The 27,800-nt window shown below is 34.7% G+C and overlaps 1 protein-coding gene across 1 annotated transcript; it reads left to right on the top strand.

The window, feature by feature from the left end:
• The first annotated feature begins 938 nt into the window (after positions 1-938).
• Positions 939-27,164, top strand: LOC112452202. The gene is made up of 5 exons (XM_025012304.1): positions 939-1,169; positions 18,548-18,648; positions 20,077-20,271; positions 24,467-24,672; positions 26,696-27,164. Exons 2-5 carry the CDS (start codon positions 18,558-18,560, stop codon positions 26,852-26,854), a joined length of 651 nt encoding a protein of 216 aa, XP_024868072.1. The 5' UTR covers positions 939-1,169; positions 18,548-18,557; the 3' UTR covers positions 26,855-27,164.
• Positions 27,165-27,800: the final 636 nt, after the last annotated feature.

Here is a 27,800-nt window from a genome sequence, read left to right on the forward strand (position 1 = left end):
TACAATAGAAATTCATTCGTGATAAAACGAAAGGCGGCTGAACAGGAGTCGAGGATTCAGAATTGGAGTTCGGGATGTTCTTGGAATATCTTGAAATGTCTCTCATTCAACTACGTCGCTCTGGGAAACTTGTTCTTTCCCGACTGTCCGCAATGTAAACTGGCAGCGGCAATGTAAACCTATAGCTGCTGCGTCTCTTCGCGCTTCACGTCACGTACGTCTTCTTCGACTTTCCGGTCTGAATTTCGGTTCGAGTTACGTAATAGATATCCGAACAAATAACGTCGGGTGTCCAAATGTCTCGTGACATCTATAATAAGATTTCGAAACATTTATACGCCACTTGTAGACGAAAGCTGAATGGAACCCGTTCTAATGGACGAGATAGTCGGTCACTCCCGTTCAAACGTACGCCACGTTAATTCAGCACGTTGCCCAATTGACGCGATAAATATTTGGCCGATTACGCGTTACTGACGACTGCACCGACAAAATGTACTGTTGCATAACTCGACATTTACAAGGCGAATCAGGACGATCGCCATTGAACGAGATTTTTTTTTCCCTCGCTCTATGGGATATACGGATCGCGCTCTCGAGGATCGTATCGCCGAGACGAGAAGAGGAGTTTTCGAAATGACGACGAGTGTCGGTCGGTCGATCGGTCGGTCTCGCTCGACCTGGGACGGGGCAAAGACGAAGGTAACGAAGGGGGACAAAGGTGGACGATAATACCAGCGCCATGCGAACCGGTGTGTACGGGTACGACTGTGCACGTCGACAACGACGGGGCACGCACAGGTGGGGCTGTATTCCCACCTACGAGAAGGACCCAGCGTCTACTTGATGAGGATGATGCCCCGTTCTGGTGGGAGGAATTTAGGTTACTCGTACCACTAGGGAATGTGGGCCGACTATATACCGGCTCATCGCGACCGTCCGCCAGTTCATTCCTTCCCCGTATTTCCGATTCGTCGGATCCAGCATCATCACACGAACCCGCGATCTTCCTTTTGTCGTCGTCGTCGTCGTCGTCTGGTACTTGAGAGCTCTTCTTCAGCAGCTCGTCCCTAGGTAAGTCCTGAGCAGCGGAAGAGGCGGCACAGCAGGAAGAGGAGGATCGTCGACTTCGAAACCTTATTGTATCTTCGAGGATCGCTGCTTCTTCAGTAAGTGCGATATTTTATTCGAGAATTATGCGAGCTCACGTCTCGACGTTGCACGATATCGGCGCCGCGGCGTGTCAATATTAACTTCGGAATATTTCGATGGAGAGACGATCGACTGTGAATATTTTTCGTATATTAAATAATTTTCATTTGAGAATGGAATAGAAAAGTTTAATAATTTATTAAGTACATAACTCCATTGTAGATTTTGTAAATTTTCTTTCTCGCTTTTAACGTTTTATTTGTAATCGGAAGAGTTTGTATTGAATTTTGCATTTCATTTTTCTATCTAAAATTTCAGAAATTTTCTATGAATGTTCATAAATTGATGATCAATAATGTATATATATCCCAATTTCTACATTGACGACGATGGAGACGCGAGGCGTAAAATGCATCTTTCTGTGCAACATCGAGCATTGAACTCTCCGAGATTATACCGGTTTTAAGTCCTGATTCTATCAATGCGCGCGTGTATTACATTCTCGGAATTAAGATCTCAGAATATCGCAGATGGGAAAATCTGAGCTTTGACCCGAACTGGCAGCGTTAGCTCGCCGAAGATATGACGTAATCATTAACGTGAGCTCGGGAAATTCCTGTCTTTGTTAGAACCTTCCCCATTTCGGGCGCGAGAATACGTCGAAAAGAAAATAGACGTTGCGCCAGCGATTTACGAGTTTTTGTTACTTAATGCAGTTGAGAGTTATCTTAACTCTGACGTGTGTTATTCAATTCTTGATATATACAAGGCGATTTGATTGACGCAAGACATTATTTTAATTTCAAGTAAATTACAATCAACGGATTTTTTCATTTTTGCATTAGAAAATTTAACGAATAATTGTCTAGAATTATATAATTTTTAGCGCATCTAATGCAGATCATTCTATTGATGTTAATTTTAATGATAGATTTTCTGATAAATTGGATGTCGATGCTCTTATGGAAAAAATTTCGAGAAATGCATTATATGTTGTAATTTTTTAATATGCAATCCAAGTTTCAAGCTGAAAGTTTCGAAAAGTGCAGTGTCGTTTTCTCAAAATCGAAAGTCGTATATAAACTTAACCGTTTGTTATTAATTTTTAGATATAGTGAAAACTCCAATGCATCTTATAATTATGTTAATAATGGGTAGAAAGGTGGACAATATTATTTTTATGCCGACAGACGACGAGGCCTGTTAATGAAGAAAGTGCGTAATTATAGAGACGATATTCGCGTAGTAGATTAGACAATTCTGTCTAATTTATTCTTCTATCCAATTATTCTTCAGTCTAATTTGATAACCAATTTTTAAATGTAATTTTACATTGAAATTATTTGGCAATACGTCGCTGTTCTCTGCTTTGAACCATTCTCTCGATTACTCGCGGAACTTTCTTAATCTCTCGCCGTTTCACCGTTTTTAATTTATAAATATCCGTGTTGAGGATAAAGAAATAACAATTCGTGTCAAGATACGAGACAAATATTCTCGTGTTATCCTACATCTCGCATGACGTCTTCGCCGCGCGATTCATCAACGAGATAAGTAAAGGGTCGCTCGTGAAAGTTTATAGGTGCAAGGTGCATCCTGGGAGTTGTAGTTAACGGATCCGCTCGATTTCGCATCCGACAGCGGCGACAGCAGGGTAATTTTCACGATGCTCACAACTTCGCAAAAAACCTGGTGAGCTTAAAGTTACATGTAAGATTAGATGGATGTTGAGGGTCTGTTATAATCTGTAAGTCGAGTTAAATTTCGTATACGGACCCAGACAGCACGCATGTCCAAAATCGGCACAAGGCGTTTTGAAGACATCTTTAAAACTGTATTAAAATTATTATAAGACGTCTAAAAGACGTCTTATGTTTCGATTTTGGACATGGTGATGTCTGAGAATGTCTGAAAGTTTCTTACCTAAACTTTAACGATAGGTCTTTGGTCTTTTGATGAATTTTGTCACTTTTTTCGCAGAAATTTCAGATACTCTTTTTAAAGGTTTATCCGATTTATAGATAGTCAGCAAATAAAAACAATTCGCCGAAAACTTGTGCAAATTAATTACGTGAAGCGATCGAATCAATCATACGTTATTGACATGTTATTGACCTTGAACATACTTTTTTTTACCTCGATGTGACCGCATTTCACAAGCATTTTCGAAACTGCCAGACAGCCCATCATCTCTAGTTACGTGTCCTTATTTCAATTGCTTTCGTCCTGTTCTGCAAGTTTCCTCACTAATCTCGAACGTTGAGAAGGCACTCGAGTAGAACGATGCTTGTCGGTATTTTACAAGAAACCGAAATACTTTCGGATACCTAAATAAATGCGGATAATAGTAACAATGCAGATTGATTTAAGATCAAACTTCATATTTGGAGAAAATAATTTTAATAAAATAATCTTAGTAAAGAGAAAAAATTTAATAAAATTTAAGAAGAACTTGTAAGTAAAATATTTCTCTGTGTGCACTCTTTCTTGCAATTCAATAATATAGAAATAAAATTCAATATTCAAGAGATGGAGAGTGAATTAGAAAGAGACAAAATTTCAGAAAATTCCAAACTATCTATTTTAATTACTAGTAAAAAATATTAATAACTAATTATATCGTAAAGTTAACGAGGTCTCTTTACATGTCGTAACTAGAAAAATTACTCTATGAAATTGTTTTCACCATTTATGAGTTTCAAATTAATTCCTCGGTCATTAACTGATCTTACTTTATGAGCTAATAGTTTGAGTAATAAAATTCCTTGGATTAGTAAAATGTTACTTCGTTTGAAGCATGTGAAGTTGATGTCAGAATGTTTCGGTCGTTTATGCTATTTAAATCAGCTATGAAAAAAGAAAAACTTTACATGTTATACCTCTCACCGGGGGATTTGAGGCTCTTAATAATTGTTTCGAAATATACGCTTCTTTTTGTATCAAGAATGTTTCTTGACATTTTACCCTTTTTCAACTACGCCGCGGTATTCAAGTGAGATACGATTACATAAACGATCATGCGGATTACACGCGTCCGCATTTTTATAATGTCTTTATATTACTAATTTATTTTGTTATATGCATTTCGTTATACGTGGAACGCCAAACACATTATTTACGTGAGGCAAATTCTTTTTTGACTACTCCTCTAATGATCCACATCACCTTCGAATTCTCCTTTCACTTTTTTTCGCATTACTCGCGCGCTTCTCTGATGTGCTTTCCTAATAGATTTAGAGAAGATTCTCTCCCCTTTTAATATGTTATAGAAATCGAGATTATAGAAGAAATATTTTCTTCTATAGCCAAGTTCTATAGCCGAGCCAATGGAAAACGAGAAGATACTTTTCTTCGCGAAATCGTCATGTTTCCTTGTCAGATAAACTTTGCGCTTTTAAGATAACTACGATAATTGCGACGATCTTGCACAAAGCGACGCGTGGAAAGCATACACGATTGTACACTTGGCGCTATCACGGGATTTCGACACTTTATGTAGGTAACGAGTTAACGTTGACACGTCAACGGCAGCTCGTTACGCGAAACAAAATAGGAGGAAGGAGATTAATATCGTTATTGTGAAGTGGCCAGTAGTTAATGCCGCAGAGAGTGAAATTATCGTCGAAGGATCTCACGGATCCGTAAACGTTTCCTCGAATAGTGTATCTTTCGATTTTGTCGGCAAAACTTCAACCGCTTTTAAAAAATTGTACAGACCTTATTTATTTTCTTCCAATTTTGTTCTATTTATTGTTATGTTAAATATTGTATTTATTTAGGAAAGATGGTTTAATAAATTTTTCAAAGTTAACTGCTGAATTATGTTGCCGACTTTAAAGTAATTAAAAAGCACAAGTTATCGAGGAATACGAGAGTGTAAATATAGAAAGTCAAGAGTTTTGATACCAATACGCATAACGTTCCACACGTTCCACATATGGCACATGCTAAAAAGAACGGTACTCCTTTCCTCACTACCATACGATACCTGTATTTGAATATATATATATATATATATATATATATATATATATATTACAGTGTATACATATATATACTTGAGACACGAAAGTAAAATATAGTATTGTACATTGTAAAGATAACGGTAATAGCTGTTGAACGAGAGTTAAAAATGAGCGAAATAAAAAACTGTGTCAAATATGCAAGATATGAGCGTGATTTTAACTAATGGACATAATTTCGCGTGACATCTGTCATTATGAGGAGGCCAAGCGGAGATCGCTCGACTGAGGCTCGGCATAATTAAAGGCCCGAAACTCGAGATCGCTATCTCCGCTTTTCAGATCCCGAATATGAGTCACGAGCGCATTTCTATTTGAGCATCGACCTGAGAGTCATTAGCAAAGTGGAACAAAGCCGCGATTATCCCACCGAATAGACTCCGCCGCAGCCGAATCGCCGGCCGATACTCGACAGAAGCGGATGATCGACAGCCTCGGCTCTCGTCCGGCGAGCTCTTTCCTCCTCGCGGACTCGATTCGCGCGGAGCGGACCCGTCTCGTTTTTGCCGCGCGCAGTCGGATTCCCCAGAATCCAGACGTGCGGCCCGCAGTATGCGGGATACGTCGACAGGCACGACGGCACGTTGCCGTTAACAAAAGTCCAACCTCGGACGAACTGTAAGAGACTCCTGGAAGAGAGCCGGCTGGACGTAAAGCCGGCCAGCTAACGGTCACGACGCGCGATGTGGTTCGCGCGCGCATACACGCGCGCGTATACGCTCGTATAGGTATGTATACGAGCGCTCGCGCCTCCGTGATGTTCGTTATCCTACACCTACGGTTCTCATTCTCATTCTCGTTCCTGGTTCTTTCGCGTGAATGGCGACGACGGCCGTGTCGCGCGAATACCGGGAAACCTCGACGCCAGGTCAGACGACTGCTCGGACTCGTTCGACAGTTTCGATTCTGTCCGCGACCGTCCGTCACCACTTGTCCAAGTAAAAATAATCGTTGTAGCTGAGACAGTGGTTTCGGCAAATCAGCGTATGAGTTCTTCGAGGGACTTCGACAATCAAAAGTTTAATTCTTTACTTTTAATCCACTTTTATTTTCAAGTAGAAAGTAGGTGGAAAAAATATCAGAATTTTTTATATTATTAGTTAGAATTTATAATATACAAATATTTTTAGATTTTCTCAGAATGCTCAGAATTTTTCAGATTTTTTTATATAGGTACGAATTGAAACGTTTTGCAGAAAAACTCAGACAAAATAATAAAAGATTGTGGTAACCGCATGTGCCACTACCAAGATGGGACTACACTAATTAACGGCGTGCATCAGGCAAAACGCGAACAATATTCATTGCGCTGATTGACGCTTTCATCGACAAGATCGATTTGGGCATATATTGTGGAGTCTCACCATCGCGATTCGCAGAGAGTTGCATGGTATATTTGGGGAACACATCCCCCACATATACATACATCATCCAACCATACACGCCTCTTGATCATCATCATCATCTCACGATCAACGACACGATCCCCAAAGATATTTCAGATTTTCCCCGCCAACACATTTTTGTAAAAATCTGAATAAATATGAGAAAATCTGTGCAATTTATAAGAAATTTTTATACATACGAATATTGAAATATTCCGAAAATTATCATCCAATTAATTCTGAGAAATATATATTTTCTCAGAATTTTTTTATAAGTTTCAATTCTTATAAAATTCCTGAGAAAATATGAGAAATTTTTTTACCAGGGTATAAATACTTCACCGAAAAAAATTAGGAATTAGTTTTCGTTTTTATTACATTTTACATATAGACATCTAAAAATGTTCACATATGAAAAAAACTAATAAACAAATCTTTCTCCAAATATACGGAATGTTTTCCTTTTTACACTTTTCATACATATTTTTGTTAATTATCAACGATTAAAACTTTAAATTCTTTAGTTTATATTCTACTAGCTGGTTATACCCGGACTTCGCCCGGGAGTCATTTTTCTTCAAACGACTTCATTTGTGTTTTAATATCCTTAATAAAAAAAAATTCCTTTATCAGTTCGGATATCAATTCCCAAAAAGATCGGTAACGAAAAACTATACAGTTTATGGCACTCCCTGGGAAATTCTATCTACCCCTATTTTGTATACAATTTTTTAAGATTTGGTCAATTATTTCCCGAAAAATTGGAAAAATTTCGGATACCGGTTCTCAAAAAAATCGGTAACGAAGAACTATACATTCGATAACACTCCCCGGAAAATTCTACCCCTATTTTATATACTTTTGGTAAAAATTCGGTCGAATAGTTTAAGAGTGTATAAGAAACATACATACATACAGACATTCTATTTTATATATATAGATTTCTACTTTTTCAATGTGTTCAACATTCTAATGTGATTCAATATTTAATACAAATTCTATATTCCTTGATTTGCAGAAGGAAAGTGGAAGGCTTTAGTTTTTTCTCTGCAATTATATTTCGTACTTCCGGTCAACGAGGGATTCTGTGTCACACTGCAAATATCGTACACTGTCCGGAACACAAACGTTTCTCCATAATTGAACGATCATTATGATTATTTTAACGACTGCCGCGCAAGTATATCGGGTAAATTGTTACGTCGCAGCTTGTTACAACGTAACTAGTATGTGCGAAGCAAATTGCTGTACTGCTGCGATTGCTGCGTACGCTTAAATTATAGGTACGATCCGTTAAGATATCGATACCTCTACGAGAATGGCGGGGTAAACGGCCAGAGCATAATGTTTTCAACCGCGAATATTATTAATCTTCGTCACTCGAAGATGCGGCGTGCCTTCACAGCTCACAGCAAACCGCAAGTATTAGGCAAACACGTCGAGCACGCATTGTCTTCCTGACGATTGCTTAAACCTTATACAGAAAAAAGAAAAGAAAACAACGTGCGAAAAGTGTGTATGAAATTTTCCTTCGCAACAACGTGCCGTACGAATCTCTTCGCAATTAGCTGTAGACAGTTAATTAGTTAATATCACATGACAAAAAACATAAAGTAAAGTAAAGTAAAAGTGATAATATTGTAAAACGTAGCGAGTTTTCCGATGTATAAATTACGACAAAATAAAATTTAATTAAAGAAAGTTTATCCGTAGAGAGGAATTCACGATTTATTAATTTTGAGTCTCTTAAAAATCAAACTGATCAAGCCTGCGAAATAAAAAGTAGAGAAAATTGATGAAGCTATAAATTCATACTCTAAAATTAAGCAATTTATAAAAAGTGGAGTTGATCAGTTATTAGTTGTATAAGTTCCAGGAAAGAAGAGATAAAATGTAACTTTATGTATAATTCCATTATTCGTAATAGTAAATTTATGATTATATAAAGCATGTCGGTCGATATTCATGATATTATTTGCGGTTATGCCGCGAGGCAAAGTCTTGACGAGTACGCTATACCAACATCGAGAAATAGTTTTTGTATTGCATCTTGATATTTTTCATATCGTAAATAAGTGCATCATGCGCGTCTGTAACGTTCACGTAGGTATAAACATACGAGGACATTATGGTACCTGAATGCTAGAATGTTGATGCAAAGAGCGGTTAGTTCCATAATGAATAAAATCAGATAATTCGAGACTTTCAATTAAGTTTGTGCGTAGTACAAGCAGGTAAGACGTACGCGGGATGTATTTAGATAGGTATTATCAGAAATTTTTTTACTTACAAATTTCTTAAATAGTCTGAGATCGATATTTCGGTCGAGCTAAACTTTCATATGCGCGATATACTTTTTATATATACAAAATATTAAAGGAATATTAAATTTCCCAGAGAGGATGTATGTCCAAAATCGGGACATAAGACATCTTTAAGACATTATTAAGATATCTTATGATATTATGTCTATAAAAGACGTTTTATGTCCCGATTTTGGACATATGGTGCTGTCTGGATTGTCACTGATTTAAATATCCTAGTGATTCAACAATATAATCGTATAAGAAGAAGATACGGAATAACGCATATAAATTGCGAAAAAGTGAAAGAGTACGCACCTTAATTAATGCAATAATAGCAATTTCGCGCTGAATAAAAATGTATGCCCGGTAGCTCGAACTTCAAAATTATAACACGAAGCACGGACTCTTCTTCGTACACGGCAACCCTCGGGCGATGCACGTGTCTTCCATTTTTTACCGAGTGAGAATAACCAGACTAATGAGTCGATACTGGAACAACTTTCCTTTCGATTAATGTACCGTGTCGATTGGCCGATGAGAATAAAGCTGCGACTTTTGCTCCTTAAATATCCTATTTATCAAAAGTCCATCGTACTTTCATCGCCGATATCTCTTAATCCAATTTCTTTAAAATAAAAGAATATAATTTTACAGTTGTAATATTAATATCTTTTATTCACGTTTTTGATATAATGTGCAACGTTGCGTGCAAATTTAATGGTTCTTCATAACGTATTCGTGATATAACTTGGGTGATCCTCCTGAAGTTATATCACGAGTATAATATACAATTTTGCATTATATTATTCATTCGTACATAATCGATTACATAATGCTTTAATTACAATGGTTAATTTCTATACGCGTTTAAATTTAACATTCCGGAATTCCGGAATTCTGGAATTCTCCGGTTTCAATTGACTATAAAACAACGCTCATTTGCATTCGCTGGAAAAAATTTTTATCGACTCAAAACCTAGACTTGCCAATAAGATAAATCTGAACGAGTGTGCGAGATATTGTAAACGCTTAAGTTTTGATCTTTTAGTTCCAGATTGCCATTAAAATGTATTGTTCCGCTGCTTAACTCTATTTTACACAGAAAATAATCGTAGTACTAAATAATATCTTAAAAGTTTCACGCCATCTTTCTATAGAATTTTTAGAAACGTAAATATTTAGTCTTTTTATCTTTAAAATGGACAAGGATTACGTTGCATCGAAAGACAGGGATAAAAGAATTTGAAGAAAAATAACCATTTTGCTATTATTTTAAAGAAATTAATGATTTGACAAAATGAATATTGCGCATTTTCAAAAAATTATGTCTTATCGAGGAAGATTTTATATATATGTATAATATATATAATATAAAAAGTCGACAGAATTATAAAAATGGCTGTAATTCGTGAAAGCATTTATAAAATATGGTTCGAGGGTATCGTTTCTTTGAATAGATAACATATTATTCGTTTATTTAAACTTAATAAAATAATAAAATATTAATTTAAAAAATAGAGCAAATAAGCTAAAAAATTAACGATAAAAAAATTTATTTCTAATTTATAAATACTACCTAACGATACAACGGCATTTACTACAAGTATTACATTTAATTGCTTTTACATACTGCATATTCATAATTTGTCCAACTAATTATTTTGATTTTTGAACTTGTCAATTGGCAAGACTTGACCTAATCTTGTAACATAATTGCATCTTCTTTATCTGATTCTTGTTTGGGCGGCTAATTTTTCTCGAATTACTATTACATTATTTTTGAAGTGCTTGATTCAGTTATAATAACGCTGTGACACACTGCAGAAATCCGAAAGAGGTCTAACGCGATATATCCTCGATGGCGATGCTCATCCGCCACTTCGTGACGCGAGTGTCACGAACGGTTTAGAAAGTAGCCCCCCTCGCCGAGACTGGCAATCGTGATACGAGGAAAGTCAGCTTGCCCGATAAAAATTAGATGAAAAAAGGATGCGTTGCAAAATCACATCAAGTTTCACTGGTCGTGGACGATTCAGACTCGTTTCTAAAGTCATCGCGATCGTCCAATAATCCTCTCTAAGCCGCTGATCTTGAACGGCGCGCACTGACATTGTCTCTCAATCTCATCACATTTGTACCCATTTCATAAGATCATGTACGATGTTTACTGTATTTATTATCTTTATGATTTATTAATATACAATTTTATTACGCTTTTATACGTGTCTTGTTTAAAATTATAACGTCCTACATTTTGACTCTGGTTTCAGTTTCAAAACAAGAAGCCCAAATAGTTTCGTACACTGAAGAACCCATTTTGTTGAATCAATTAAAATCTTTGGTTGGATATAATTTTAGTTGATTCAACAACATGGGTTTCTCAGTGTAATTTGACATAAGCTTCACTCTTTGAAATATATATACTTCTCTCTGCCTATTTCTTGATAAAGGTGCCCGACGAAAGACGTAATTATATTCTACAAAGTTATGCCTTGCTAAAGTGACAAATGAAATAATATTGAGTAATTTTCAGCGACCGCTAAATTTAGTTCCGTCCTCCCTGATGGTTATTGTACATAAAGGCAATGATTTAATTGTCTTTACGTAACACCTCCGTATACCTTTAAAGAACCGACGAAATGTCCTGTCTCGCGATTTGCGAGGAGCAACATATAATGACGCGCAACAATGAATTAGTGGTTACCTTATAATTACATTAATTAGCCGTTGCTTTATATAATAGCGATACATTGTAACGTCGTCGGGGGCTTCCGCGTTTGGATGCAATGAGAGACGATAATGTACGTGAGAAGAGTCTCGGTTAGAAGCTACTTACAGCGGCATGATTAGATCTGTAAGAAGCCAAGGAACTATAATTCCTATTCTAGACTGCGTTACGTGCGTGTGTAACTTTTAGTTAAGATATAAATTCGATTAGGAACTATTCTTTAGTTATATATACAGAAGAGCAACGTTGTAATTAATCTTAACGAGTGAACCGATCGACGCGTAGCAGCCTATATGTGATCACGGCGTGACTGGACCCCAACTGGCGCCAACTAATTTTATTCTTTTCTCAAACATGCCCCGTGTGTCATCCACAAGTTACTTAACACGATCGTGTGGCGTATTATGCGTGTCGCGTATTGCGATGTATTCACGCGTGTACACACGAGTTCGCGAAAAATTAGCATTTTGTTGCCGTGTTTTCGTATACTTTTGCACGAGTGTTGATTCGACTTGACTTTGATTTTTTATGTCATTTCATTACTCGTATCTTGTAAACATGTAAATATATTTAGAGAAAAAGTAAATGGGATTATGTGTACATCACTATTATTTGAGATGTAGACAAAGTCGAGAATTTTATCTTTATATATGTATACAGGGCGTTCCAGGTTAGGTCAATGAAACTTCAGGGTTTTATTAAGAAATTGAATTTAGAACAAAAAAGTTTCTGATATAAATAACATTAGGTACGGAAACGCTTCTTCAAAAAATTTACTTAAAAAAGGGATAATATAAAGGTTAAGAGACCATTCAGAAGGACAACAATTTTATTAAAAGTAAAAGAAAAATAATTTTTAATTAAATTATAAAATATGATCAAAATAATGTCCCTGTTTATTAATGCATTATTTATTAGCTTATTAGTTTATTAGCTACAACTTTTTAACTTAATATATATATATTATAGATATATAAAATTATAATTCAAAATGTATATATTTTTTAAATTAATCAACTAATTTTTAGTTTTTACTTTAATTTTGGTTCTAAATCGCGTGAATTGCGTGACGTAAAGTAAAATGCTTTGTAAATATACCCTTTAATCACAAAATATTGATTGCGTCGAAGCTGCTTTGTGTGAAGCGCAAGATAAAAAGGAAAATGGCTGCTTTTGAAAGGAGACGCGTTTCAGAGAGGAAAATTGCGTAGGTGAGCTCAGCGAGGACACATTAATGAGGTGCTCGCGCATAGAAAAACTTTTTTGCAAGGGATTTTGCACAACCAGACTGGATATAGCAACCAAATCCATGGCGCATTCGTGTCGAGAATATATTCTTTCATCGGAAAATTATGATATCTTAATGTTATGCACATGTCGCCTCGGTGAAGTATCGAAATAGCCAAGAACACGAACCGTTGATGTAAGACTGTCAAGAGTGTCAAGTGACGAGAGTTCGAGGCAACGACCGAGGGGGTTTTGTAACCCCAACAAAAAAAGGCAATTACTCGCCAGGATCACTCGGCAATTGTTGATTATGTCAATGTTATGAGAAGATTGAGTTGACATGGAGAGAAGAAGCTTAATAATGTTTTATTAAAACATCATTAATTCTTTTACCTGCTGGAATTACATAGATTTCATGACAAAGAGTACACATTGACGAGTATTTAATAGTTTTATTTCTAAGTATGCTTGTAAAAGTATACGAAAGATAAATGCAATCAATTAGCTTGCTAAAGAAGCGTGACATGAAAGGATTAAATTAGAGTGGATATTTCTTTAAATTGCGATGTAGGTACGTCATACATTCAGTATATGCACATATTTTCTTGTTAAAACTGTAATATTGATAAACATTTTCAATTATTACCAATTATACAGCATAATTGCTATTTATAACATCAGTCGTCAGTCTTTAAAACTTCAATTTTTTCATATTCAATATTATTTGAAAAATATATATGAAAATAATATGGTAATAGAAAATAATTAGAATATAAAGATTATTTGAAAAATATACATATGGAAATAATATGTATAATATGTATATGGAAATAATATGGTAATAATAATAAAATATAAAGATGGAGTATTTTTTCCGGAATATTAGTTCAATTCTGTATGAAGGAGAAAGGCTCTCCGATTTAAGAGTTTTAAAAGTAAAATTATGGAGCGAAAGTAAATAGTAAATATTAATTTAAATGGATACGTGAAAAAGATGTTAACATCAGTCTTATCTTCAATGTATTTAATGTATTCTTTACTCGACTTTGTATGTTTGTATCCTTTCTCCGGTCTCATTCGCCAGAAGCGACCATTATATTCACGGTTTTTATCTCATTAAATATTGCCTGCAGCTCTCATCATGACCCATCAACCTCTATTCTATATAGTGAGCTATTAACTTTCAATCTGGACACTTCATTTCACGCGATATACATTTAATTGATGCAGTGTACATATGCCGTCACGTCACATGGTGCGTTAATTACGGCGGCACAATAATTCTTACGCTTCCATTCTTAATTAGCGGCTGCGCACAAAGAAAACGATACGGGTTGTCGGAGGATGTCGCTCTATCGCGCAAGTTGAATAAGAATATAGGAAAATGTACGGTGGATGATTTTACATTCCCTGGTGGCAAAATGTCTCAGAATTTTTCATATTATTAATCAGAATTTCTATGAAAATTTCTAGACTTTCTCAGAATTTTTAAGATTCTTTTATATAATTGGAACGTTTTTCAGAAAAACTCAGACAAAGTAATAATAAAATAGTTCAGATTTTTCCCGCCAACACAACTTTGCAGAAATCTAAATATAATAAATATAAAAAAATCCGCGAAATTTATCAGAAATTTTTACTGTACAAATACGGAAATATTCCGAAAATTCTCATCCAATTATTTTTGAAAGTATCTGAAAAATTTGGCATCTTATTTTTTTAGAATTTTTTATAAATCTAAAATATGAGAAATTCTTAGAAAATTTCTGAGAAAATATTAATTTTTTTCACCAGGATTGCCTTAACAATTCCGAGAGATTTAACTGTATTGATTGGATCATGATTCGGATCCCTTGTCTTTATGGTCGCGTTTCGTCATCAATGTCATGTAAATATTAATGATTATTATAATGCGAAAATTCCATTTATCTCGGCGACGAAAAACCGCTCATTATCTTCGTAATGTATTGGCAGTATAGTAAAAGAAGGAGTCGCGGGTCTTTGATGTATGATGACTGATGAATATGGATGCTGTTGAATTATACATTTAGCGAGTTCAAATCACCGTACACTATTCTTGAGTACTTATGTCAGAGATACGAGTTTGTTAAACTAGATAATAAATAATAAATAATTCAGCATTTAACTTTTGGCAGTATTCTTTACGTCAACTTTCATTTAACTCGATAATCTTTACTTCCTATTAGTAATTGTTTGAAAACTTAACTGAAAATTGAAGTTTTTCTTCATAGATAAAATCACTCATTCTTACAACCATCTAAAAAAAGAAAAAAAGTTTTAATTTTACTTGAACTTCATCAAATTGTTAACTCTCCGAGAACACACCTATTTTTTCATTCACGGAGAACACTCTGGGTCAATCTGACTTTACACACACTTTGATCGTCCACCATTTTAAATTGACGAGTGCAATCAGCTTGAAAAAATTTTCAGATGTACTTGGAACATTGTTAAATCAATTAATATAAATAAAAAGTGCCGTTGGAATTATTTACATATTTAAAAAAATTCAAAAAAAAATTATTTAAAAAAAAATTCTTTTTTCATTTTTTTAAATATGTAAATAATTCCAACGGTACTTTTTATTTATATCAATTGATTTAACAATGTTCCAAGTACATCTGAAAATTTTTTCAAGCTGATTGCACTCGTCAATTTAAAATGGTGGACGATCAAAGTGTGTGTAGGGTCAGATTGACCCATGATTGTACTTTTGAAAAAAACGTAATTTACGAAAAAAATTTTTTTTTTTTTTTTTTTAAATATTTTTGGCTAAACGTTTTTCTGGCAAAAAAAAAAGTCAAATTGACCCGATGTGTTCTCGGAGGGTTAAAACGATATTTAATATTATATGGTTTAATATTATAAATATTTATTTAAATAATTATTAATTAAGTTTATATTTATTTACGTTATTATAAGTTTAATATTATAAATTATAAAAATGAGTTTAATTTAATAATGCAGTTAAGAAATTAATCACGTTTCCTTATTTTATTCAGTTTGAATGTATTTGATGTGAAAGCATTGTTCTTTGAAGGATTCCTTGAAAGCACATTCACGTCTATTTAGGTTAAATAAATTAAAAGATTGCGAGAAAACACACGTACGGCTCGTTTTTCTTCGACAGCTTTTAAAACCGAGCAAAGTACTGTTGATTGCTGTCCGAACCGAAGATTGGCAATCGGAACAATGATTAGGGGAAACTATAGAAAGGTTTTTATTCGCTTGCTCTATGAATGCGTTTTGCTAACGGCTTTGTCGTGTCGCTCTCCTAGAAAGTGGTTCGCTTCGCATTTGTCCTGGTGATAGATGACAGTCATCAGTAAAACCATCCACGAAGCGTCAACACTTACGTATATATTGCACGAGATCAATCTGGAAGTTATAATTCGATCCGCTAGCTGGTCGTTTTGTTTTGTTTTAAAACTGAATCGAGTTGAAACGCTGATTAATTGAAAGTTACGTTCCATATTTTAATAATATATAATTTATAAAAACAGTTCTGCGAATCGATACCATCTTTTAAAGCGGCCGATATCATTTTATGTAAAATAATTATTTTTATAAAAGAGATATAACGAGAACTGTTCTTAATAAACAGTCATCAAGAATATATGTATAAATATTTCCTTAAAAATATTTCACAGAAAAAATATATGTACGTTTTGATGTCAAATTCCTAAATTTAATTCGTTGTTTAATTTTAATTCATGTGTAAATCAATTGTAAATTCATCAGTTCTTTCTTCATATAATGGGGGCGATAAAAATTACATAAAAAATTCGCAAAGACCGTAAAAAAAATTTTTGATAATTAGGATTGGTTGCAAATTCAGCGCATGCGAGCATCATAAAAGCCTTGTAACCCCGTAACCTCGAACTGCTGAACACATTCAATGCCGTTGGCAAATGTTCAGCGTTCCCGTTTCAAAGAATTGTCGACTTTCTTGAGGATTCCATAATACTACCTCGATATACGACACGTGGCTTGGTATTTCTGTTGAGTGCCCTGAATTGTACGTAATCAGCATTTGCATAAAAGCATGTATGTTGGAGCTGCTGTTGTCAAGGCTTTCCATTATATAGGCTTAAATTTCTAATTATATCTTTGGTATATTTTCCAACAAGCAAAACTAAACGTTGCAATAAGTAAGAAACTGATTTTCTCGTGATTACAAATACGCGAAACTTCGAAAAGTTGAAGAAGTTTAATACAAAAAGTAGTTACACAAAAAGTAGTACGAAGTCTTGTTATTATCCAAGTGTGGGAGTTCTTTTGTTCTTCTGAATTTAGAACACGTGTGTTCTTCTTTCTAGCGACAGATTCTTCGAAATGGGTTCTCATTGTAAGATTAATTTCTAAATACGCAGTGTTTTAATCGATATATCATATATATATGTGTGTGTATATATATATATATATATATATATATATACATAATATTAATAAATTAATTATTAAATGTAAAAAAATGTATTATAGATTTATTATATCATTTACATTAATTTGCTTTTTTCAAAAACTGGTTTTTAGAAGAACTTATTATTATATTTTCACGATGTATCTGAAGTGCATACACTAATTGTGAGAGAAAAAAAAGTTGCAGTTACCACAGTTTCACTATAATTTTTTTAGTTATTTTTGGTGCCAGCTACATTTTTATAGTTATTTTAACAATGTGAATTATAGTTGAACTCAATACTATATTATTGTTGTCATAGTTTTTTTTAACATGCAATTTATTCAACCATGTATTATATTATACATAGTTTTTTTCATTAATCTGTGATTTCTATATAGTAAGTCTATAAATATACTACTATTATGTGATGAAAATAACCAATTAAAAGATTTTTGGATATAATTATTTTATGTATTAGGTATTTTTACTAATATTATATAGCAATAATAACTATAAAAATAAGAACCTGAACTATAATTATTTTACTATGCAATTAGTCGCAAATACCAAGCACTTTTTTCTCAGTGTAATTTTTCGAGTTTTGCACAGCTTTTCAGAATGTGTCTTTGCAGTAATAATCGTGATGATTCTCGCTCACGTTGCGTTAAGCGTATGCATGAATGCACTCTCAGGCATGTTGCATCGCGGATGTAACGCGCGTTACACGAAATTGCGGCATTGCGTTGATTAATGATCGTATTTTGTCTAGAGGCGATGGGTTTAGAATTCGAAACACTCACATTTAGAAATTCTGTGTAAAGCAATGTAGTGATTCTATATTAGAATATTATAATATTATGAATAAGTTTTACGAATTAAAATTTCACGTCTTTATCTGCATTCATGATATTTTTCCTTTATTTTACATTGTCGTCAAAGTAAGAGGTGTCCGATTTAGCTACGTATACGTAGCTAAAATAATCTTCCTAATTACATTACAATTACATTAACAATCAGACACTTCTTACTTTGACAAAAATATAAAATAAAGGAAGAATATTATAAATACAGATAAAGACGTGAAATTTTAATTTGTGAAACTTCATAATATTACAATATTTTACGAGATAAATAGCTACATGTTTATAGAATTATTCGAAGACCTTTTAGGGTCCAGAGGGGAAACCTAAACGACTGTTTACTTTACATCATTAAATCCACCAATAAATCGCCCAAAGATTTGATGCTAACACATGTTGCGTAATTCGCTTATAAACGAACGTTCTCTTCTTCTGTTCAAGGTCCGGGAGTATGAGGGCCATCTACTTGCTCCTCCTCGGCGTTGTCGCCGTGAGTGCCCAACGTCGTTTAGCCTTGCCTGACCCGCGAAGTTGCGCGAACCGTAAGTATTTCCAGCGACATTTCGTAATCGCGCTCTAACTTAGCGGCTGCACGGTTAACTATGTGAAAAATCGCTGGAAACTGTAGTTAGAGAAAGACAGAAAGAGAAAGAAAAAGAGAATGATTGCAGGATACTCTTCATTCATTAGAATACGTTCGTGTCGTAACTCGCGCTTTTGTGTAAATTGGCTTGCATTACTCATCAAATAATTGCGCGTAGGATTTGCTCCATTTATGATCTTCTATAATTAAGTGCGACTTTGCGATATGAATTGAAATCGTTTGACAGCTTTATTTAACGAGTTTTTTTTCTTTTTTTTTTTTTTAAGACATTTGTATGAACGTATACACTGCGAGAAAAAAATAGTTGTAGTTACCACAATTTTACTATAATTTTTAGTTATTTTCGGTGCCAACTACATTTTTATAGTAATTTTAACAATGCAAATTATAGCTGACTCAATATATTACATTATTGTTGTCATAATTTTAACCCTTAGCTGGCACACTTCACCAGAATCGCATAGCTGGTACACTGGGGCCGTTTTAGACCTCACCACTAAAATGCTTGAAGCGAGGAAGCTATTGATTTTTTTTACTTGAAAAAATTCCAAGATAGTCTTTGAATGTTGTTTTAACAAATGTCATAGGTTATTTTGTTAAAATGTAATGTTAAGTATGAAAAATAAAATTTTTCACTCAAAAATTCATAACTCTTATATTTTAACTCTTCCATTTTTTAGTACCATTTTCGTACTATAGGGGGGCTTAAATTAGAGCTGAACTAGACTGGGGCGTTTAATACCCCACAGTGCCAGTTAAGGGTTAATATGCATTTATTAAAATATATACAAATGGTTTTATACACTATAACCTGTGTTTTATGTATAGTAAGTCTATAATATAAATATACTATTATATAAACATGATGAAAATGACCATAATTAAAAGATCTATGCATATATGTTTTTACTATATTATACTAATATTTTCACTATATTTTAGTAATAATAACTATAAAAATAAGAATCTCAATCGTCATTTACTTGAGACTTTTCAAAAATTGACAATTTTTGGACAATTTAATATTAATTATTGGCAATTTTTTAAATTCTATTATATTCTTCAGTCTTTTCTACCCCTATTTCATATATAACTCTTTAAGATTTAGTTGATTAGATCCAGCTTTATACGCGATCAAAGGTCCATATGCGAGGTTCATATATGTAGCCTTTAAGGGTTAAATAAATAGATGAACCATGTTAAATTTGTTTCGACAATAGATGAAAGACTTTCATATCTCTTTCTGTTGTAATAGATTTCTACGAATTGACAACAAACTTGTCACATCTAGCAGAGTCAATTGTCAGATAATGAGATATGCGATTAATGATATTATTAATAATCGATTATTGTGTTTGTTTTTCAGGCGTTCGTCATTCGACATACAGAGATGGCAGGGGAGTCGTACACTCGTACTTCTTCAGCTGGGAACATCAGCCGACCAGGAATCTCGAGGTGGACTGGCTGGATGCTCGTAATATCTGCCGTCGTCATTGTATGGACGCCGTATCCCTGGAGACCCCTCAGGAGAACGAATTCATTAAGCAGAGAATAGCGAGAGGTGAGCGATATGACAGAGTCGAGATATACTGACTCTTCGTCAGTTTCGCACTTTGATTCCGTATGAAGATTTGCAATCTTACATTGCATAATCCTCTTCGTGAATAAAAGTTCTGTTTTGAGAAAAGGCGCGCGAATTGCTGATTTCGATGATCAGGGTTTGTCGAGAATTGATAAATGGTAGATTTAATCGTCGGTTATTATTTTTGACGTAACAGGTAGCCAATCACTGTCACGTCAAGCTTTAATGACAAATTCTCCCTGATGGTTTTTAATAGTATATACTATCTTAAGAAAATTATTCAAGCGTGGCTAGTTTCCATCAGTCATAAGCAATTAAAAATACATGATTCTATGCGAATTAAACTTTTGTGAAAATAATTAACAAAACTCTTGTCATTTAATTTATTAAAATTACTGACAGAATTTTTATCATGCTGCTCTTCGATAATAGTGTGTTTACAATAATAAATAATAAATGAAATTTAAAATATAAGGCAAATAAGAGCAAAACGCCGTTGTTAAAGCCATATAAAGAGATATAAAATACAAAAAAGTGACTTTAATATAGATACAAATTACAGACGTTTCGGTCTTAAGTTCTAGATCTTCTTTAGTGTAACAATTAAAACTTGATTATAATCTTAAAATAAGTCAAATTAAACAAAATAAAAAATGAGCTTTATAATAAAATGTATTCTGTTTTATAACATTAAGTTGAAAATTACATTCGATCCATTGACGACCTGTAAGTATCCTTTTAATTAGAGAAGGAAAATAATACAACGCGATATTATTCTCGGCTATTAAACACTGCTATAAAAGGTTTGATCGCTACTCTGATCTATCCTTTTACATTCGCGAAGACGCGCTTCAAGAACACTCAGATCGCCGATAAGTCGTAAAGATTAAGGAATAATTAATTGATTTTGCGCTCGACTCGATTGAAGATTTCATAATCCGAAGTGTGTCAATGTCGTATTAATGAAATGTTTGCGCTCTTCTTGCGATTTGTACTCTGTGAAAATACAAAGCACACTGTCACTGATTATGTCATCTTTGACCATGGATGTCAGCTTTAACCCGTCATCCACAAAAAAACGGAGACTGCCGGAAAACTATCGATATAATTCATGCAAGTCAATTAGTTTGCAAAATACGGTAAATTATTCAGAAATTCAAATTTACACATATATTATTATTATATAATTTACTAACAAAGTTCACGCACTTAGTAGACGCAAAACTATTTTTTTTTTAAATTATGAACGCGATCCAGTATAATCGATATTTTCCATATTTCGCAATTTTCTCCAAGAGCACCTCAAGCGGACTTCAAGCTCCATCGCTAAACTAAAGTGAAACTTGCTAGTCGCAGTCTCGCCATTCTTTTCAGAATCCGCGTCAGAAATTCGAGAGGCGCGAGTGACATGGAATCTCATTAACGTCGCTAACTTATGCGCTTCATCCGCGAGGGAATTTTCGCGCCGCAATCCCTAGACAGAATCCTGCGAGTCTGACAAAGTAGATGACGCCGCGCCGAGCGCGTGAGAAGTAAAAGCGGATCTTCCTCGGTCAATTTAAGACCCGATTGCACAACATCTCGCCGCGCGGGATTAAGTCTCGCGGGATGAGTAGAGTCCGATTAGGCGCGTCCGCGAATTCGGTGGCGCAATGACAGTGACTGCTCGTCATTTCTCTTCGTCACTTCTTTACGACCCCGTCTGATCCTTTGCCGGCTGCTCGGCGAAGAATTCGAATTGCAATTTATATTCGCGGGTGACTATGATGCTCGCGCGTGTGCCCCTATACTCGGCGAAGCGGGTCACTTTCACTTGACCGCTTGATGCCCCGCTCAGAAAAAGGAACTGACGTGAAAGGGACTTTATGTAGGTACCTGCAATTTAACGATTTGTCTTCCGAGACTGAAGATTCTCGCGAGTCGTCGGCGATAACGAGACGTTTGTTGCCACTAATAAAGCGGCTATTACGCCGTTCAACGTAGATTCGAAGCCGGCAATATAGAAACACATAAAATATATAGTGATATAAAAAACTCCGATTTTTCTGATAGGTCGACACCATAAATCAATTTTAGCGGCAATCTAAATGTTAAAAATAAATAATATAGTGCAATTCATTAGCTTAAAACAAGCTTTAGATTTCGAAAAAATATAATATTCGAAAATATAACTCAATATTATCTATTGTATGTAATGATTAATTGTATATCCCCGTAAGGTTCACAATCTAGTATATCTTGTGGCGTTTTTCAAGGGACGTACCCAACCCTATCCAACTGCAACCTGTTTCTGAGCGTTTGAAGAGCGTTTTGAAGGGACGTACCCAACCCTATCCATCTCATCCATTACCATTACCATTTCCTTTGGACTAACGGTTTAGCGTCTCTTCCGAAAGACGGAGCCCAGTTTTTCCATCTAGGGATACCTCTCTCCGCTATTAGATGAGGGGGGCAGCATTTCTGCTGAGAAATTCTCAGTGGCCTAGCGGGATTCGAACCCGGTTCTCCGGATTACGAATCTAGCGCTCTACCCACTAGACCAGCCGTCTCCCCAACTCAATATTATCTATTGCGATAAGTTTTATCAAAATTGTTGATTCTTGTAATTGTTTATTTGCATTCGTTATTTTTAGAAAATTTTATATTCTTTGTTTGACACTGTCTATGTTTATTGTGTAGATAGATAACTTTTATATGATAATTCTTATTGAGATTCTATACGCGGTCTCCCTCAATTGTCTCTTTCGCTTTCTTTTCTTATTAACTTTCAAGTAATGACTTCTAATTAATTTCTTATTTAATTAATAATTTATATATACCTATCATACATTCATGTGAACTTTTGCTTTATATAAGTATCGTACAAACTATTGTTTAAGCAAACTGAAAACTTTCATTTCTTCAACTTTTTTTCGAATGAATTATTAGTTATTTGATTAAATTTTTGTTCCTTGGTATTAGGTAGGTATTATATAGTAATATAATTTTAAAAATATAGAGAAAGGAATGGTAAAATTATAACTGTTAATAAATTAATTTAAAATTATTAATCAAATTAACCAATAATAATTAGTAATATATAAACGCGTTAGTAATATTATGCGACAAACGCAGATGCGGACGCGACTCGTTTAATTATCGGATGGAAAGCTGATTTCGCGTGCCACAGGAAACCGCAGATAGATCTATCAAGATACAATAAGGAAGTGTTAAGAGAAGCTTAATTCATGGCATTTAATAGGACGATAATGAAACGTGGATTCGATGCCTTCGAAGAGCTTACATAGCATCGCTGCGTTTTATCTCAATTAATTTGCACGAAATTCTGCGGGTTTGGATGCGCGAAAACTTCGAAGAGCAATCGCATTACTTATTGTTAGATGCCGCACTGAAAGAAAAATATTTGATATTTGCGACTATAATTGCATAGTAAAATAATACTATATTATAGCAATACTAACTAGTATTATAGCAGTAATACTAGTAACTATATAGAAATAAGAATCCCAACCATACCTAATTATTTTACTATATGTATTATAATTATAATCGCAAATACCGAACACTTCTTTCTCAGTGTATAAACGTAAAAGATTAATGTCGCAAACCAATTATATCATGTATTATTATACGGGTTAGAGATACGTGAATCGGTATTTTTTCTTAATGATAATATCAAGTTGGACGTGACATTTTATACGAGGTTGTTCGAGCTATTATTCGGATAATAAGACATTATTTGATTAAGACATCCGGCCTTATTAAGAAAATGATAGCTATTTATCCGCGTTTCCTCGATTCTCATTTAAATTTTACTGTCACATTTTGGATAATTTTATAGTTAAGGAACGAAGTTCTTATTGCGGTCACAGTGATGCGGACATCCGGGTAAAGATAATCAATGCATTGCGAGCTATCATTCAGAGATTGAAAGGTCGTTAACCTTACGATTTAACTTACCTCACCATTATTCAGACAATGGGAAATTTAATTACTTCCCCCACGGGTCTACATAAAAATCTCTTGCATCATCCGAAAATATATTTTTAATCCCAGCAGATATCTCATTGCCGCGTACGTTATAATTATAAGCCCGGTTAATGTTAATTGAATAAAAGTAGGAGTTTTTAATTTTTGCCACGCAAAATACAACAGTGTTGTCGTTTGATTATAGGAAACGTGAGATACATTTGGACGTCGGGCCGTAAGTGCAACTTCAACGGCTGCGACCGACCCGATCTTCAGCCCCAGAACATTAACGGATGGTTCTGGTCCGGTTCTGGCGCCAAGATCGGACCGACGACCCAGCGTAACTCCGGAGACTGGAGCAACACTGGAGGATATGGTCAACCGCAGCCAGACAACCGTGAAGCTGCACAGGTAGAGTTTACTTCACTGTAAAAAAATTTTGTAAAATTACAGTACGGAAGGAAAAAGTAATTTTGTATTACAATTACACAAATTAAGAATGTGTGGAAATTTACACCTATTATAGTGGGTCTCAAATTACCCACTATAATAGTTGTAAATTTTACAAAAATTTTTTACAGTGTTGTTAATAGACTTTGCTTCAAAATACAGTAGATTCTCATGCATATAACACGGGTTCGTACAACACAACGGAAAAATTTTAATATTTGTTTGTTTTAAAGTAAAATAACAAATATTTTATTGCTACATCTTTAATAATCATTTTACATTCTTTATAATAAAACCTTACATCTATTATATGTGTTTCCATATGCATACATAATCCATATATGTATATAATCTCGTATAACGGATTTATATAATATGGAACGCATTTTCCGTGTACGACCAAGTCTATACTATACTGCTGTACATACTTCGATATCATTGTTACATGTGACTCTAATACAACGGGCACTCTAATATCTCGGGCACGCACGTTTTAGCCAAATATAAATAAGATGGTTTGAAGCAGATTTAATAAATTGAAGAAATAAAGGAAGTTTCTCGTGTTGCGATCTCGCTGAACGCGCCATCCGATTCCGCAGCGCGCTTTCCTTCAGGCGCGCTGACCCCGTGAAACTCTGATTTATATTCTCGTATAGGGTACAGTGAAAGTATATACTTTGGCATTTCCGGATTTATCGCCGCTGTCATATATGTAACCTTTAGTAATTTTTATCGGCGTCTTGCTCTCGTAACCTCGCGCTATCAATTATAGGTATAAAAGCTATTTAAGATCGTGCACTTATACCTATTTCTCCTAATGTATAATAGATTAGTCCAATTTAACTTATTTTTTTATCTTTTTCTAATTTTTAGAATTAGAAAAATATGAAAAGTGAGTTAAACCAAGATTAATCTACATCGGTCTTTTACAATTTTATACAATTTTATATACAATTCTAACAATTAGAAAAAGATAAAAAGTAAGTTAAACCGAGATTGAAGTTAATCTACATTGGTCTTTTATATTTTGTAGAAACATATTAAAAACTAACAAGGGGAAGCCGCGTACTTTTGGGGTCACCGAATTGAAAAACGTTTTTACATAGTATAGTACTCTACCAGAAGAATACTTGAGCAAAGGGATAAGGCGCAAAGGGAAAGCAACGCTCAGCCATTTTCGAGAAAAAAATGCAAGTGCACGATTATCGACCCGAGTTCGCAATTCCTGTCCCTTGCACTTTTTTTAAATTTTTTCATGCAATATCTATTTATTCGTGTGTAAAATAAAGTTAACAAACAAAAATTTTTTTAATTGCCTTTCAAAAATGCGAATTATAAAGAGAAAACAAAAATTGTTGGTTATATTAACTTTATTTTACACAAATAAACAGTTATTGCATGAAAAAATTAAAAAAAAATGCGAGAAACAGGAATTGAACTTGAGTCGACAACGTAGTAATTGTGCACTTACATTTTTTTTCTCGGAAATAATTGAGCGTTGTGCCCTATCCCTTTGCTCAAATACTCTTCTGGTAGAGTACTAGTTATACATATATACTATGTAAAAACGTTTTTCAATTCGTGACCCCTAAAGTACGTGGCTTCCCCTTGTAAGACATAGTTATACTTTGTTTCAGAGTTCTATATTTTTACACTGCTTTTTGAAAGCTTTCTATACTTTCTAATATTGTATAAAAAAAGATATAAATTTTAATGGATATTCACACTCACATAAGAGGCTCTATTTTTAGTTTAAATTTGTGAGAATTCCTTTCAATGATTAAGTAAATTAAGATATTTTTGATTTAATAATTTCTTTAAATAACTTAAAATTGATGTAATTTTGATAACATATACCAAACTACAAGAGCAAAAACTTTGAAAGAGAAGCTCGCTCATAACGCGTTATTGTAACGTATGTCTTCTTTTCGAAGACGAAACTTTAATTAAAAATCGGAGGCTTAATTATTTCGCACATTTGCAGGGTAACGACGAGTCCTGCCTGTCCATCTTAAACAACTTCTACAATGACGGCATCAAATGGCACGACGTGGCTTGCCACCACGTGAAGCCCTTCGTGTGCGAGGACAGCGACGAGCTTCTCAACTTTGTCGCGTCCCGAAACCCAGGAATCCGTCTGTGAAAGAATTCGACCGCGGACGGACTCGGGCGAGCGGACCACCATCGGGCATCGAGTGCGATAATTTGAACGCGACGGTATTTCACGTGCACTGCGTATACTCTCCCCTTCGTCGTACATTTATTATTTATAATTTACACTAACCGATATTCTCTCTCTCTCTTTCTAATGGGCCGCGATTGTAGTGCTGCGCAATTCACCGTAAGCGGAAAAAAACCGATTGGTAGCTCCAAGTAGGCGGTAAATGCATTTAGTGTTGTATACGCGTAAATTTCTGATAATTTGTTTTTGTAATCCCTTTCGTACGTGAATAAATGCATTTTTTCATTTGTATTCAAAATCTTGTTCTTTCTCCTATATTCATGTTCCATCATATTCTTCCACGTTTCGCATACCCGGCCTGGCAAAAATTAAGAAGCTTTATAAAGCGTTGACAACCGTTCAATGAGGGTTTTTTGAGAGTTTATACGTTTTCAAACTTTATAAGAACGCTTACACAACGCCGTTGGATTTTGAACGCTTCCAGAACGCTTATAAAACGCTGTATATAACGTTTCATGAAAGTTCTGAAATGCTGAGGCAACGCTTTTCAGAGAACGCTCAGTAAACGCTGCGTGTAGAGAGTTTGCTGTCAGATTTTTCAAACATTTAGCAAACGCTTTTCTCAATGCCGTAAGACAAGCGTTTTCAATCCGTTCAGCAAACGCTCTTCCGATGGCGAATTGTAGAGGCGCAGTGAACGATTTGTAAGGCGTTAACGCAAACGGCTTGGAGACGCCCAAGAAACGCTTTTCCCGACTCCGTAACACAAGCGTTTTCCCTCCGTTCAGCAAACGTTCTTCTAACAATGCCGCTAGGCGGCGTATCTTTCTCGCATTTAAAATACATCCAGCCGCGTATATATAAGCAGACCTCCTGCGAGGCGAAAAGCAGACTTTAACATTTAACG

Source organism: Temnothorax curvispinosus, unplaced genomic scaffold, assembly GCF_003070985.1.
Source record: "Temnothorax curvispinosus isolate PA1 unplaced genomic scaffold, ASM307098v1 QBEX01003057.1, whole genome shotgun sequence".
Classification (NCBI taxonomy): domain Eukaryota; kingdom Metazoa; phylum Arthropoda; class Insecta; order Hymenoptera; family Formicidae; genus Temnothorax; species Temnothorax curvispinosus.

Coding starts and splice junctions, on each gene's coding strand:
- LOC112452202 (XM_025012304.1), top strand. CDS start 18,558: ATGAGGGCCATCTACTTGCTCCTCCTCGGCGTTGTCGCCGTGAGTGCC. Junction 18,649..20,076: donor CCCGCGAAGTTGCGCGAACC/GTAAGTATTTCC, acceptor TTTGTTTTTCAG/GCGTTCGTCATTCGACATAC. Junction 24,673..26,695: donor ACAACCGTGAAGCTGCACAG/GTAGAGTTTACT, acceptor GCACATTTGCAG/GGTAACGACGAGTCCTGCCT.